Source organism: Lytechinus variegatus, chromosome 1 (genome assembly GCF_018143015.1).
Source record: "Lytechinus variegatus isolate NC3 chromosome 1, Lvar_3.0, whole genome shotgun sequence".
NCBI lineage: Eukaryota > Metazoa > Echinodermata > Echinoidea > Temnopleuroida > Toxopneustidae > Lytechinus > Lytechinus variegatus.
Window position 1 is genome coordinate 86,393,921 of NC_054740.1, and position 14,195 is coordinate 86,408,115.

At 37.8% G+C, this 14,195-nt stretch overlaps 1 protein-coding gene across 2 annotated transcripts; it reads right to left on the reverse strand.

Moving 5' to 3' along the window:
- Positions 1 to 281: 281 nt before the first annotated feature.
- LOC121426326 (E3 ubiquitin-protein ligase TRIM71-like) lies at positions 282 to 8,882 on the reverse strand. Of its 2 annotated transcripts, XM_041622590.1 has the most exons (3): positions 8,351 to 8,882; positions 8,261 to 8,320; positions 282 to 4,366 (listed from the first exon to the last, which is right to left on the reverse strand). In XM_041622590.1, the coding sequence occupies exon 3, from the start codon at positions 4,349 to 4,351 to the stop codon at positions 2,318 to 2,320; it is 2,034 nt and encodes a 677-aa protein (XP_041478524.1). In that variant the 5' UTR covers positions 4,352 to 4,366; positions 8,261 to 8,320; positions 8,351 to 8,882; the 3' UTR covers positions 282 to 2,317. The 2 variants fall into 2 exon arrangements, with proteins under 2 accessions (XP_041478524.1, XP_041478534.1); XM_041622600.1 differs by lacking the exon at positions 8,351 to 8,882 and having other exon boundaries at positions 8,261 to 8,338.
- Positions 8,883 to 14,195: the final 5,313 nt, after the last annotated feature.

Here is a 14,195-nt window from a genome sequence, read left to right on the forward strand (position 1 = left end):
ATGTTAACCATAATTATATACACGCATAATAGTCGCAGCCCAGCAGTGCAGCGTTTGTCTTAAGCACACCATTATTTTCAGGTATCTGAAAAATAAAAATCATTTGGCTATTCATCCTAACGTCAGTCAAAATAAAGAGATTATCAAAGCAAACTTTTACAAAACGAATTGTGATAAAATATTGCAAAACTGCACTGCTCACTTGTACACCCTGCAATGCACATTTCGATGATAAAACACTATTGCATTCGGAAATAATGATAAATTGCTTTGATTGAAGGTGATTAATCATAATAATTGTCAATGAGTGATTGAATAATAACTAGCGATTGTGATTCACAACTACATCAATGAACTTTGTACCTTTAAGAACTAACAATGCAACTCAATTCTCTCTGATATTGGATAGATTGTTATTTCAAGAAAAAAATGAACACACCTTAGGAAATTATTGGGGAAGATTTGAGTTTGATAAATGATAGCAATCTCTATCCGATATATTCTATTAGAATTCCCACAAAAAATGTCGCGATTCTGTTATAGGCCGCCATCTATTTTTCCTGCGTTAATCAATACACCTTTAAAGAAAAAGTATACTTTACACCACTACTTTGTACTACGGCTACATGTATATTGTTGTGATATAATAATAATAATAACTAGCATTTAGTACGCTCTCCATAGTTAACTATATCACAGCGTTTACAAACGAGTTTAAAACAAGAGTACATAATAATTACAATAAAAATACATTCAAAAGAAATTCATCGGAAAAGAGGTATGTTTTTAGAAGTTTCTTGAATTGATCTGAAGAGTTTGATGATTTAATGAAAGTGGGTATGTTGTTCCATTCTTTAGAAGCAGCAACACTAAAAGAAGATTATAATGTACAAACAAAATTATTCTATTCATTTATTGTACAATTATTTGAATGCACAAAAGAACAGCAAAGAGACATACAAACAATGTGTTCACTCTGCCCTATATTCTGATCTCGGGTTTAATTTAAACTCTGGTCTAAAGATTTGGTTTAACTATATGGATAGCGAGATGTGACGCAAAGTTCACTAATCAAATTTAACTTAAAACCCAATTTTTTATAACTGTCAGGAAAATAACTGAAATAAGTTCCTCCACTATTAAAGCATTTCTTCACCATTAAAGTTAACACAAGAAACAGACAATGTCTACAAACCTTTGAAATTTGAGGCTTCCTATATTCTAGCATATAGTTAAACCATGGTCTAAGTTAAACTTCAGAATACAAGCCTTTGAATTTATACGTTTCAACCCGTACGTGTACCCCCCCCAAAAAAAAATGGGTTTCGAACACACCCTCGTGGTTATGGAAATAGAATTAGCGTAGTTTCCAACGCATCAATCAGTAGTGGTGCGGTCGGTAAAACCATGGAGCTATGGTAAAACGATGCGCTATATGTGATAACTGCACTGACTGTCAAAATCATTGGCGCAGGTTGGAGTCACGCCTTGCACGATTTTCTCAAGTTCTCATCTTTTTTTATTTAAAAATTGAAGCAAGACTCTGAAAAAAATAGAAGTCCAAGATGTGTAGTCTGATTCAATGCCTCCAAAGCAGAGTTAGCCCTTATCGTAGGTGAAAACCCCCCTGTACCCCTTGTGGTGAATATGACCGAATAAACAAATTAAATGAAATAATCAAACATATTAGTTAGAATGTATAAAATTGAAAAGATTAGTTCCCGAATCGACGGCAGAAGATGATGATATCAGATCCTCCGATGCTTTGGATTAGGTCTGTAGAGTCTTCTACAATCAAATATTACATGTGCATTATCACACTATTGTGATACTTTAAGTCTTCATTGATGATTTGAGGGAAAACGATAAGAACTAGGGGGAAATGGTAAAAGTTTGAAATAGATCGGAAAAATGGTGGAATATTTTACAAAATTATTATCTATACAAAATTGGAGTTGCAAATTCGTTAAGTGGTTGTTCATTGTGACCAATTCTCCCCAAATTCGCAGCATTCTCTTATAGGCCTATATAAGCAAATGAAAAAAAAAATCTCAAGGCAAATTTTGTTGATTTTTGGTGGGTGGACGCTCGTGAAAATAAAAGAAAATAATTAATCTTTACTTTAACACATTGATCATTAGACATCAATATTTTCAAAAATGCAGAAAAGTTTTGGTGAAGCAAGTGTACACTGGGTTGAAAATTTGGTCAACCACTGCGATCGACAATGCAAGCATGAATCACCTCGACATGTTTTCTTGATAAAAATACATGTATTCGATAAACTTTATAGTCTTTACAGAGTCTTATCGGCCAGTCAATCCGAAGATGACCCTTTGGGTTTCTTGCGGAACACTTTGATGGTATCCTCATCAGAAACAACAACATGTCCTTCCGGTGAGAGGCACACGTCGAATGGCTCCCTGAAAGCTGTAGCCACACACGCTACATACTGACCCCGATCGGTGTACATGTGAACACCTTTCTCACCTCCACGTTCTTTGTGGACAACAAATATGTTGTTCTCGGCATCACAGCAAACCCCGCTTGGCTTCAACTTTCCAGTTTCACCGTATGAATCGATAGCCAAAAGGAGTTTACCTTCCTTTGTCATGATTCTGATCTTTTGCTTTCTGGGGCAGCTGACAACGATGCGATCTCGTTGATCGGTTGCAATGTGACTGGGACCAACAACAGGGAGTGTCTTCAAAAGGGTGCCGTCGGCGTAATGGAACGTAATAACGTTACGCTTACAGTCACCGACAAGGATTCTGTTCCGACGGTCTACGGTGACGCATGCTAGTTCGACGTCCAACATTTTGACTTCTTCGTCTTTGCTTGATGTCTCAAAACGAAGATAGAAGCGTCCCTGAGGGTCATATATGCGGACAAACTTTGATTTATCGACAGCAACGAATCGACCATCAGGAAGACATGCCACATCTTGAGGCATCGAAATCTTCCCATCATGTTTCTTGTCAGAGTTTAACAAGCAAACAAATTTCCCATCTTTGTCTAGCACCTGGACGCGGTCATTTCCCCAGTCGGCGACAACAGTGTGCCCATCTAAAGATACCGAGACGCCTCTACACCAATCGAACTGTCCCTCTTTAGAACCGGGAGCCCCAATTGTAGATGCAAGCTCCCATACTGGTGTCGTGTCCTCACTGATTTCCTGCTCTGATTCAGTCGATTCACTCTTAAGTCCGTCCATTTCATCACTTTCATCGGCTGCATCTTCTCCTGTGATTTCGGCTATATCGATGATGCTCAGGTCCTCTGAAGGAAGCCTTGGTTGAAGCTTCTGTAAGTTAGCAAGCCTTGTCCGCACTGCATGATCTAATGACAATAAATGATACTCGTCTCCAAAGTCAAGAACACTCTCCCCAAGCTCAAAAGCTGTTGCCAACTTTTCTAATCCCATTTCAATTTTATCGATGTGTTCTTCGATTTTATCATCGTTCTTTTTGACAACTGAATCTACATTTCCAAGGTACCGTTCCTCACGAACCTCCAAGTCATCTTTCTCGTTCTTGATGGCCTCTCTGATCTCAGTACGAAGCTGTTCTGCGCTGCCCTTCAACTCATTTCGTGTCTTCTCAAGAATTTCCCACGCTCCACGGAACTTAGCTGCAGTCTGCTGCGTCTTGCGGATTGAAGCCTCCAGTTCTTGCTTCCTCGAAGCAGCAGCTTCCTCGATAGCAACACAGCGGTGCTTCTCCCCTTTGTGGTACAGAACTACGCAATCATTGCATGCCAACTGTGAACATTTCTCGCAGAATAAAGATATGGGCTCTTTGTGTTCTAGGCATAGTTTGTTGACTGTGTTTGTATCATCAAGATGAGGATCTTTCTCCTTCATCTTCTGCCATTCCTCCATAGTCACTACCGTGTGATCACGTAAGATCTTGACATTATTATGCGCCCTCTTGCAAGCCTTACACATAAACTCCCGACAGTCTTGACAGCGGCACGTCGCGACATTACCTTTCTCACAGGAAGTACATGTCTTTTCTGCAATACTTGTATCCGATTCGGATTCCGTGCTCGACTCAACCTGGTCTCCCGTCAACATCGACTTCATTTTGGCAACCATCGTATTAATAGCCAAGTTGACCGCTGATGTTTTTACAACCGTCCCGTCCTTACACAATTCACAAGAGAAATTCCCACCATTTTGCTTTTGCTTCTTCTCGATGCAGCTCCTGCAGTAGGTATGTAAACAAGACAGCATCCGTGGGTCTTCGTATTCACGTTCACATATCGGACAGGTGGTAAACTCTTCCATGAACTGTACACTGTGGATGTCCGTCTCGGGACTAGGGTCGCCATCTTGTTGGTCAGTCGCCATTTTGGATTATGTAGCCTGCAAACAAAGAAATAGAAATAAAACATTGTTTAGTCTAGAGATATTAATTTCATTATCATTATCAATAGCCAATGTCAAATCTGATTGATAATCATATAATCAATTTCGAGTTTCCATTGTCTCTTTGAAGCCATTCATTCTTTAGCCGTTTCTCCAAACCCTACACTAGAAACGGGACTTGAGAATAGCGTCAAGAAACTTGCATATATACGCCCCACCATATTGTTATTACCACAAACTACGTTCATGTATATCCTATGTTCAATTGTTCTGTTTCAAATGAATTGACGTAAAACAAGAAATCGGAAGAAAAGAAACAGATAGTTTGACCTGATAATGATTATCGATCCCCCATCCTTGCTGACATATTCTACTTCGCATGCTCATCTGTCTCAGGCTCTCAGTATATTTGGAAATTGATTTTGGGGGCGAAGGTGACTTACTCCTCCCTTAACATTTCAATACAACAATTAGTTTCCGGTGTACTGACAAAAAATAAAGAAATTCGCCCGTCCATCAATTACTGATTGAATGACCCAATGAATGGTCTTTTATACAAATGATAGATTCATGTATTAAAACGGTGGGGCTGCATGTGAATTTAATACATGTGCAAAGACGGACACGTAAGTGCAGGGATTCTGAATATCGATATGACTGATATACATGGACAAATAACATTTTGACAGAATGGTCTAAATGTGAAAAAGAATGCAATGTAAAGAATGATAAAGTGTAAAAGCTGATAATGCATTGAATTTCACACTCTTTCTTTTTTTTTTATTGAATCAAATTAGGGGCGGAAATCTCTCCCAAAAGGTAGGGGACAAGGGGCTGGAAAATTTTACTAACAAAAAAAAGGGTTATCATCCCAGAAGTAAGGTAATCTCGTCCTGAAATACATGTTTGTCCCCCTATACTATTTTGAGTAGGGGGGACACGTCCCCTTGCCCCCCCCCTGGGATTTCCGCCAATGAATAAAATACATTGCTGATTTTATAAAAACACAATAGTGGTTATCGGGTCATATTTCAGTGTTGCCAGCCAGAATTCATATTGATAGAATTTCAGACACCATTTGAAAGAAAAGTAGCCGTCGCATGTCATAATCGCATGCACTATAAAACTTTGAGTATGATCGGTCATAAATAAGCATATACAAACAATGGGAGCATCTACAAGAAGAATCTGAACATTCGTTTGGGAATTGTATACAATACATGAATGTTTTTATGTCCATATTGTTTAATGGGCTTCCACAATAACAGAATTAATCGCCAGGCATATACCACTTGTGTTTTGAAAGCCCCCTAGGTATTATAGTTCCCCCATGGAGCTAAATAAATATTGACAAAAGGAACAGAATTACCCTTACTATTGATATCACGCGGAACGAAAACCGAGCTTCGTTTGAGTTTGTATTCATTTTGGCATTCGCCTGATCCGGCTCGTTTACGTTGCTATGAGAAGGTAGCAACTAGCTTCATGTTTCTATGGTAACTGGTAAATTGGATAAAGCACGGTTGCCCTCGTGGAAAACCACGGGGTAGGCCTATTCCAGGGACGGCATCATTGTCTAGGAATTGAGTTACCCTTGAAATTGTAATTGCATACCGTTGGCGGCAATCCATCTGACCCTATCACATTTCTGCACCCCTGCATCGCTAATGTCTAAACATCTACAACATTGGAGACCTCTCTACAAAAGCTTCACCAGTACTCACCCCACCCCTTCAAATTAAACACGTAAATGCAAAGTAAGAGTTATTAAATCAAAACAAAAAGGTCGAATCGTCGAAGGTTTGGTTCAAATTTAAGGCTCTTATGGAAAAGGACAAACCTCAAGAGATTCAGTAAAAGTTCCGTAGAAGCTTATGCAGCATGCAAGGTTTCCTATGAATTACGTGTGATTAGGGTTAGTTGCAAAAGAGCCCCCACAACTGTACGCCGTGATGTAAAACGTTTGAAAAGACTTTATGAACTCCCCATACATGTGCAACTTTGCTCTATTGGCGTACCCTTTCGTCCAGAATAAGTTGCTCCACCATAATGAAAAGGATATCGCCGAAATGCTAAGTCCATATAGTCGCAAACAGTTGCGTATAGGGGGGGGGGGTGCATGGTGACTGGACCGCCCAAATAAAAAAAATGATAATCAAAAGAGATACGAGGAAAGGAAAATTATTATATAATAAATATGATACTACTTTCTGGATATTATGTCCAAATTAGATTTTAATTTTGAAAAGATCACTATTTTGATTCGCCTATGACATTTAAAAAAACAAAACTGCAGGATTCAACATTTGTAATTTTGATGATAAATTGTGTTAAATCAAAACAACAGAAATCAGACCAGGATAAGAAAGTCTTGACTTAAAAAAACGAAATCACTGTATAAGGTCTAATTCTGACATTGACATTTTAGTGGGGGCATTGGACCTAGGTCCATGAATAGTATATAACAAATAATTATGGTAAAGACGACATCCCATAATTATATGTCATTATTATAGAATTATCAGGATATTTCAATTGTCTCTCAGGTATCCTCTCCCTTGGGGAAGTACTATGAATGGCAGCATATTCTAACATGTCCTAAAAGAGTATTATTTTGAGAAAAACATATTACAAAAGATGTTTTATTTATTATGTGTATTCAAAGTCCTATTCTGTGGCTAATTTGAAATCCCCATACATAATTATGCAGGCCTGTGGTGATTACAACTTTAAAGGGGAATGAAACCTTTGGAAAAAACACCCTCAAAATGTCTCTTTTTGCTTGTTCTTATGATGATACAAACTCTTTATCCATGATGTATTCTTAAAAAATATGTATTACATGCCCTCATGTAGAAAGAACATAATATGTTCTTTCTACATATTATGATCTAAGGATAGATATGATAAAAGAGGCAATTCAAGTGAAATACATACTAAAGTAATTGGAGAGTTGTTCACAAGTGACATCACACAGCTTTGTCGCATTGCCAATTTGCTATCTCCATAGCATTAGTGATCGCAAAGTTCAAATGCTCATAACTTTCTCACTATTTGTCCGATTTTTCTCAAACTTTTGTTGATCGGTTTCTTTGATTTTTCTGTTTTCACACAAGCTATCTTGTTCCAATGGTTTCATTCTCCTTTAAAGACTTTAGTATACTATAGTATACCCATAAAACTGCTTTATTTGGAAAGAATCTTTCCATGTGGGTTTAATTTCCCTTTAAGGTTCATGCCAAAGAGACTAGCTGACTTTTAAGAAATTGACTGATAAAAATAAGAGCATGTTTATCTAATAATGTATAATAAGTATGGGACATAATTAGCAGCAAAATCCTTTGCACATGTTCTTAATATTTGCCATTGCATTTACTACTATACATAATCCCTGAGTACCCTTTGTGCATTAATCCGATCCAACCAAGGATATTAAATTAATGAACATTGTTCGATCAATAACTTGCCGTCCCATGCATAAGGAGACAATTCTTTTGTCATTTTCCAGTTCTCCATGATTGTATAGACAATCTCATAATGACATTAGCCTATTTATTTCGAACAATAACAAATCCATCGTGTCCCAGAGGACCCAGACTGAGTAATGCATGGTATTCGAATAAAGCATGATTGCCAACCTTCTTCCACTCCTGCAAGTCTACTTTAAAATCATTTATAAATTTTCACTGTCAAAATTTTGCAGTTTATTCCCTCGATCTGTAGACATTAAAATAATCAAACATTTGAAAGGCCGGCAATATTATTTTGCATACAGTGGTTCACATGTTATATTTCGGCGTATAATGACCGCCTTGTAGACTTCAATTGTTTTTCTCTGAATGAAATTTTATAGCCATGTATTAAATACAATGAAATGATATTGGTACTTACGCTTAGTTAGAGTCGGTCAAAACATAATTATGATTCTCCAAACTATATTCGAGTCACAATGTACTGCAAATCGTCAAGTCGAGTCACAATGTACTGCAAATCGTCAAGGGAAGTCAATGAGGCATCTTATTTTAGTACTTATATTCCTCCAAGAAACATCTCTTCTAAAAAAGTCGGTATATTCACTTGTCGCAGCAACTGGAACATGAGTGACTGTTGATCACAGTGCTCTGTATTTCTAGCTGGTAGTATACACGCGCTGAATATTATATTCTGTTCCCGTTTTCGCTCTTCCAATTATTACATCTTGAGTCACACCCACTTGAAATCCCCCTTTGTTGGGTGGCTATCCGGAATAGAAATCTCCTTTCAAGAGAAGGTACACCTATATATCATCCTGCTTTTCTTTTATCCTACGAAATTGCCTGCGTCACCTTCGCGTCCTAGTGGTATTATAAGTGCTATTATGACCAATTCAATACGAAGTCGTTTGAAATCTATTTTCCCCGTTGCGGCCGTACAGTGCAGTTCGTTGGGGCGTGTGCATGCCAACAGTACACTGCTAGTTGTGTAGTCGTAGTCCAGGCAAATTCAACCTTGACAGTGCATATTCAAATGAACGTAATCAATCAATATTTGTTTTCACACCAAGTTTTCGTTCACTGATTAGATGAGAGGGACTTTGCACCGATGGCACATTACTAATCAGAAATACATTGCCTACCTTTATCATTGTTCGCCTCTATTAAAAAGTTATGGCAACTCTGATGACTTGAGATACGCCTAAACATAAACACGGATTTGGGCTTCCAATGTGAGGCAAGAGATGCATCGAATCTTGTTGCAAAATTAATGAGCCTGGTGCCTATGTAGTGAAGGGGGCGGGGGTGAAAACTGAAAAATAATTTCTCATTAATCAAAAAAATGATGGCCGGGCCTGAATTAACTTCCCATTCAGTGTTGTATGATTCCTATATCAAATGCTCATAATTTATTTTTTCATCATCATGTAATTCTTACTTGCGTAGTATACACGCGCTTAGGCCTACACGTAAGCCTGTCGGCCTACACTGTCTTAGAAGCCTATCATTTTAGGGAATTATATCGATCGCTGTTATACACAATGGTCCTTTAAAGGAGACAACTTGAGCTAGATACACGTAAGCCTGTCGGCCTACACTGTCTTAGAAGCCTATCATTTTAGGGAATTATATCGATCGCTGTTATACACAATGGTCCTTTAAAGGAGACAACTTGAGCTAGATTAAAATTCAATGAGGCCATTTCATTGACGTAAGTTAGAACATCCTTAATAAAAGAAATCTCCCACTTGTCTCCCAACCTCACGAAGCTTCCATCCATTTAGATCAGATTAGCAGAATAATGATCTTGATAAATCAATTAAACTCAAGTTCCCTTTTCGGTAGATCCATTCTTTAAAGCCATCTACTAAAATCCAATTAAATTATCAGAAAAGAATGAAGGAAAAATTCTAAGCTCTAAGTACCTTCGCGTAAAAAAAGAGATGAACACTTGATAAGAGCCCAATTTTTCATCACCAAGAAAAATAGAGAACTGATAGAGAGAAGGGTGAAATAGTATTTTCTGGATGTCAAAATCTATCGCAAAATTTGATTTAATTTTTTTTTTCTCGCTCGCATCCCCCCTAAATTTTGCCTGAAACGCCATATCTGACCCCTCATTTTTTTTCTCATTATACGCCACTGATGTTGTTTTTAGAGGCCTATGCAGTGGCGTAACTACGGAGGGGGCATGGGGGGACGTGCCCCCCAATCGGCTGGCCCCCCAAAAAAAAAAAAAGGGAAAAGGAGAAAAAGAGGGAGAAAAGAAGAAAAACGTAGCGGGAAAGAAGATGTTATTATAATTATAATAATAATTATGTTATATAACATAAGACATATTTTTTTCATAACTTTATGAAACATAATTTGCTCAGGGCCTATGACAATGTCTTCATTGTTCCGGGTGCTCTCATTGTCTGTTTAACGAGATGATCCTGTTGTACTAAAACCTCCCGTTTTCAAGTCAATATACACCAAATATATTTCCTCGCACTTCGAGTTATTATTGTTTTATGTAGTGACATATACTTCTTTTTCATGACTACTTAAAGTGATTGCCCCATTTTAAAGTCTTAAAATGTCCCTTTTCTAATCTGAATATATAAAAAAAAATTCAGCTCGCGCTTCGCATCATTCGGTTAGTACGTATGGTCTTAGTGAATTCCTATAAACAAGCCTTAGAATGCCCCTCTTAAGGTCTGAATTTCCTAACTATTCAGCTCGCGCTTCGCGATCGCAATATTTGACTTAGTGAGATGCGTATGATATATCATGATTATAACCCGGGGGGCCACTTCCATTCACGAGTGGATACCATGCGCGACCATGGGGTCTCGAAAAGCACCCTAAACACGTAATTTCCATATTCTGAAAATGCACCCCTTAACAAGTATTGGCGTGTGAAACCCTACCCTTAACAAGTATTGGAAACAAAACGATACTCTTGGCAAATATTCCCTGAAATGAACCCCTAAACAAGTACAGGAACGTTTTATTTCTACGGGTCCTTTGGTTGTCGGCTTTACCTTTTTGGTTTATTACCGTGACGACCCCGACTTCTACACCTCGCGCAAATAGGACTCTAAACACGTAGTGTTGGGGCAAAAAGGACATCCTTTATAAAACATTTTAATTTTGTTTTATCATCCCCGCAAATTCGACCCTAAACACGTAATTTTCCTAGCGAAATAGATACCCTTTTTTCATTATTTTTGTGTTTTTGACACCCTTTTTTTTGGTCGCGCATGGTATCCACTCGTCAATGTAAGTGGCCCCCGGGGGCGGGGGGGGGGGGGGTACTAGAAATATAAGCAAGGGCGTAGGCTGGTTTGAGCCCCCCCCCCGGGGGGGGACTCAATGATGTGCCGCGGAGCGGACCCCCATTTTTACACTCAAATTTCCGTTCCAAGGCATAGCATTTTTGTCTGATTGAAAAAAAGAACAAAGAAAGCCGCTCCAAGGCATAGCATTTTCTTCTTATCGAGAAAAAAGAAGAAAGAAATCCGCTCCAAAGCTTCGCATATTTTTCGTTACGCAGTTCCGGACGCATTGATCTGCTACAATGAGCGGCCGCAAAGCGCTGTCCGATCATCGCCTCTGCGCGAGCGCACCCGGCGGAGGCCGCGCTAGCTGCATTATGCACGCATGCCCGTTCCATAGGGATGCATACGCACGTACTCACACGCTGGCGATCCGTTCCAAGGACTCCCGTTTTTACAAACATTTAGTTCCGAAGCCCGTTCCGAGGACCCTCCTTTTTACAATAAACCCGCTCCATGCAAGTCCCCCGTTTTTTGTCTCGCCCGCGGCACACCCCTACCACTTTTTTGGTCGAGTGCCCCCCCCCCCTTCCCGGGGTTTGAGCATGGGGAGGTGGAAGTAAATTTTGGAAAATCAGCTGTTGAAAGCAGAATGGGTACGAATTTCGTTTTGCTTGCCACTATCGAAACTCCTCTGCCACAGCGACACCCCCCGCCTACGCCCTTCAAGGATTACTCTCCTCCTGACTGTAATACAAAGAGTTACGTCAGTTTTAACTATAAAACTAAAAGGCTGTATGTGACGTAAACTCTTAAAACAAATCAGTCTAATTGACTAGACCAGTAGTCAGCTGGGTGCAATTGATATGGCATGAACATTTCTGACATAAATTCTAGTCAGAAATAACTCTGTTTCTTAACTGAAAAATAGTCAAATATGACTAGAATAACAGTTGCAGTCAACTGACCCTATTAACTAGTCATTTTTGACTGATTTCTTTTCAGAGCGTATGTATGCAAAAGCAACGCTTAAAAGAAAATACCGCTGCAGGAAAGACTCTTGACTCAAGTTCCATCATTATTTAATTTCACTTTAAAATTGTCTTCAAAATCTTATCATACTTGTCCAAGAATGAATAATTTGAGTGATATGTAGAATTAAGTTACTATTCATTATTTTACGCGACATCCATTTATCAAGTTGTTTATAAAACCTACAATAATCGATACTTCATATTCATACACAGCAAAAACTGTGGTGTTAACCGGTGTACATAGAGGACCACACCAGTTGTTTTACACCGGTGTTAAATTGGTGGTGTTAGTTTTACACCCATAGGTTTATTACAACACCTTTAGTTGTTACATTTACACTCTTTGGTGTTGTGTTCAATCTCTAGGGTGTAATTTTAACACCTCAGGATGTGGTCCTCTATTAACACCAACTGGTGTCAGTTTTAACACCACAGTTTTTACAATGTACATTAGTTTAAATAATGCATATGCAGTGCGTTACACAAATTATTATTATATTCAGAGATATCGATCATAATCAAAATGTGTTAATATTAGATTTGACACATACAGAACAAAACAATATCAAACTATCATGGACACACCATGATAGAATACAAATAACAAAAGAAGCCTGATGTCAGATACGACTTGCGCTGAAAGTTGTGAATTAATCTACTATTTTCAGTCAAAATGCAAAGGAAGAAAAAACTTGAAATACAAACGAAATGGTATTTTTTCACTTCCTTAAACATGGTCGTGGTCAGCTAATTACAGGGGATCCGGGGGGGATCCGACCCGTGCCCCCTTTTGAGAGGCATAATCATAATTTGTAATGTGCATGTGCCATTCTAGCACACGTGTGCCTCCCACATTTGAAAGCGCGGGACCCTTTTTTCGCTTGTCAAATTTTCCACGGAAAATGCGCCCCCGGAAAATCTTGAGTCAGCCCCTTGCTATGAGGTTAGAGTTTCATAAGATTTTATGCATCGGGCTGCTCGTCAAAATAAAGGAGTTTTGATCCGACAGTTAGCTTGGAAAACGCCTTCATTTTGTAAATTATTGTAATTCATACATTATTTGAAATAAACAGAACGTTTGTTGTTTATTTCTTTACCACTTTCTGTGATTAAGGTATTGGTATTTAAAAAATGTGATTTATTTGCAAATTCTGATACTCCCCCCGACAAGTAACGCTTTGTTATCCTTTCTTTTTTGTTTTACTTACTCATGCCTGAATAAGAAATCTCTTGAGCAAGTGAATGAGGAGATTCATGCTAGGAATGAATAAGTTATGATAAGTCATCAACACTTCTCGGTTTCGTTTTTTTTCTGGGACGCACTGTACAAATGTTATAGTCTGTAATAAACCTCATTTAATATTTACGATATCTTATGGTTTTTACAATCTAGGCTTAATTTTCATTTTTTTGTAAAATTGATTTCTACATGCCTTCCTGATTATTTTTGTTAGTAACTTATTCGTATTCAAAAAAAATTATCGTTTGACATTATCGATATATTATATCGATAATGTCAAACGATTAAGTGAAAGGATATCACATATAACATACAAATGCAATTTGTGTATTAACAAAATTTAACAAAATAAAACAAAGAAACGTTTTTTTTATTTACTGCACGAAGTAATATTATATATTAAATTAATTTCAATTTCAAAGGGGTACTCCGGGCCGAAAATAATAATACCTAAATAAATAGAGTAAAAATTCACTGAGCAAAATGCTGGAAATTTCATCAAAATGTTGCTAAAAATAATGAAATTATTAAATTTGAAAGTTTAGCAATACTTTTTGAAAACAATTATGCAGTTGACATGAATATAATACTCATGATGTCATGTCCCCACTTTCCTATTTCTTATGTTATTACATGAAGTAAGAATTAGTTCATATTTTCATACATATGTGTATGATGTCTTCCTTATAAGTTGCAGCAATGAATATCCAATGCATCCAATCAGTAAACATTTTTTTTAAATAATTCTTAGAGGACAATAAAAATTTGAACAAACTTAATTAATTTGCTCATTGAGTACACTTAATGGCAGGTATAGAG

Excerpts from the sequence above, each read along its gene's own strand:
- LOC121426326 (XM_041622590.1), bottom strand. The coding sequence starts at position 4,351 with ATGGCGACTGACCAACAAGATGGCGACCCTAGTCCCGAGACGGACATC.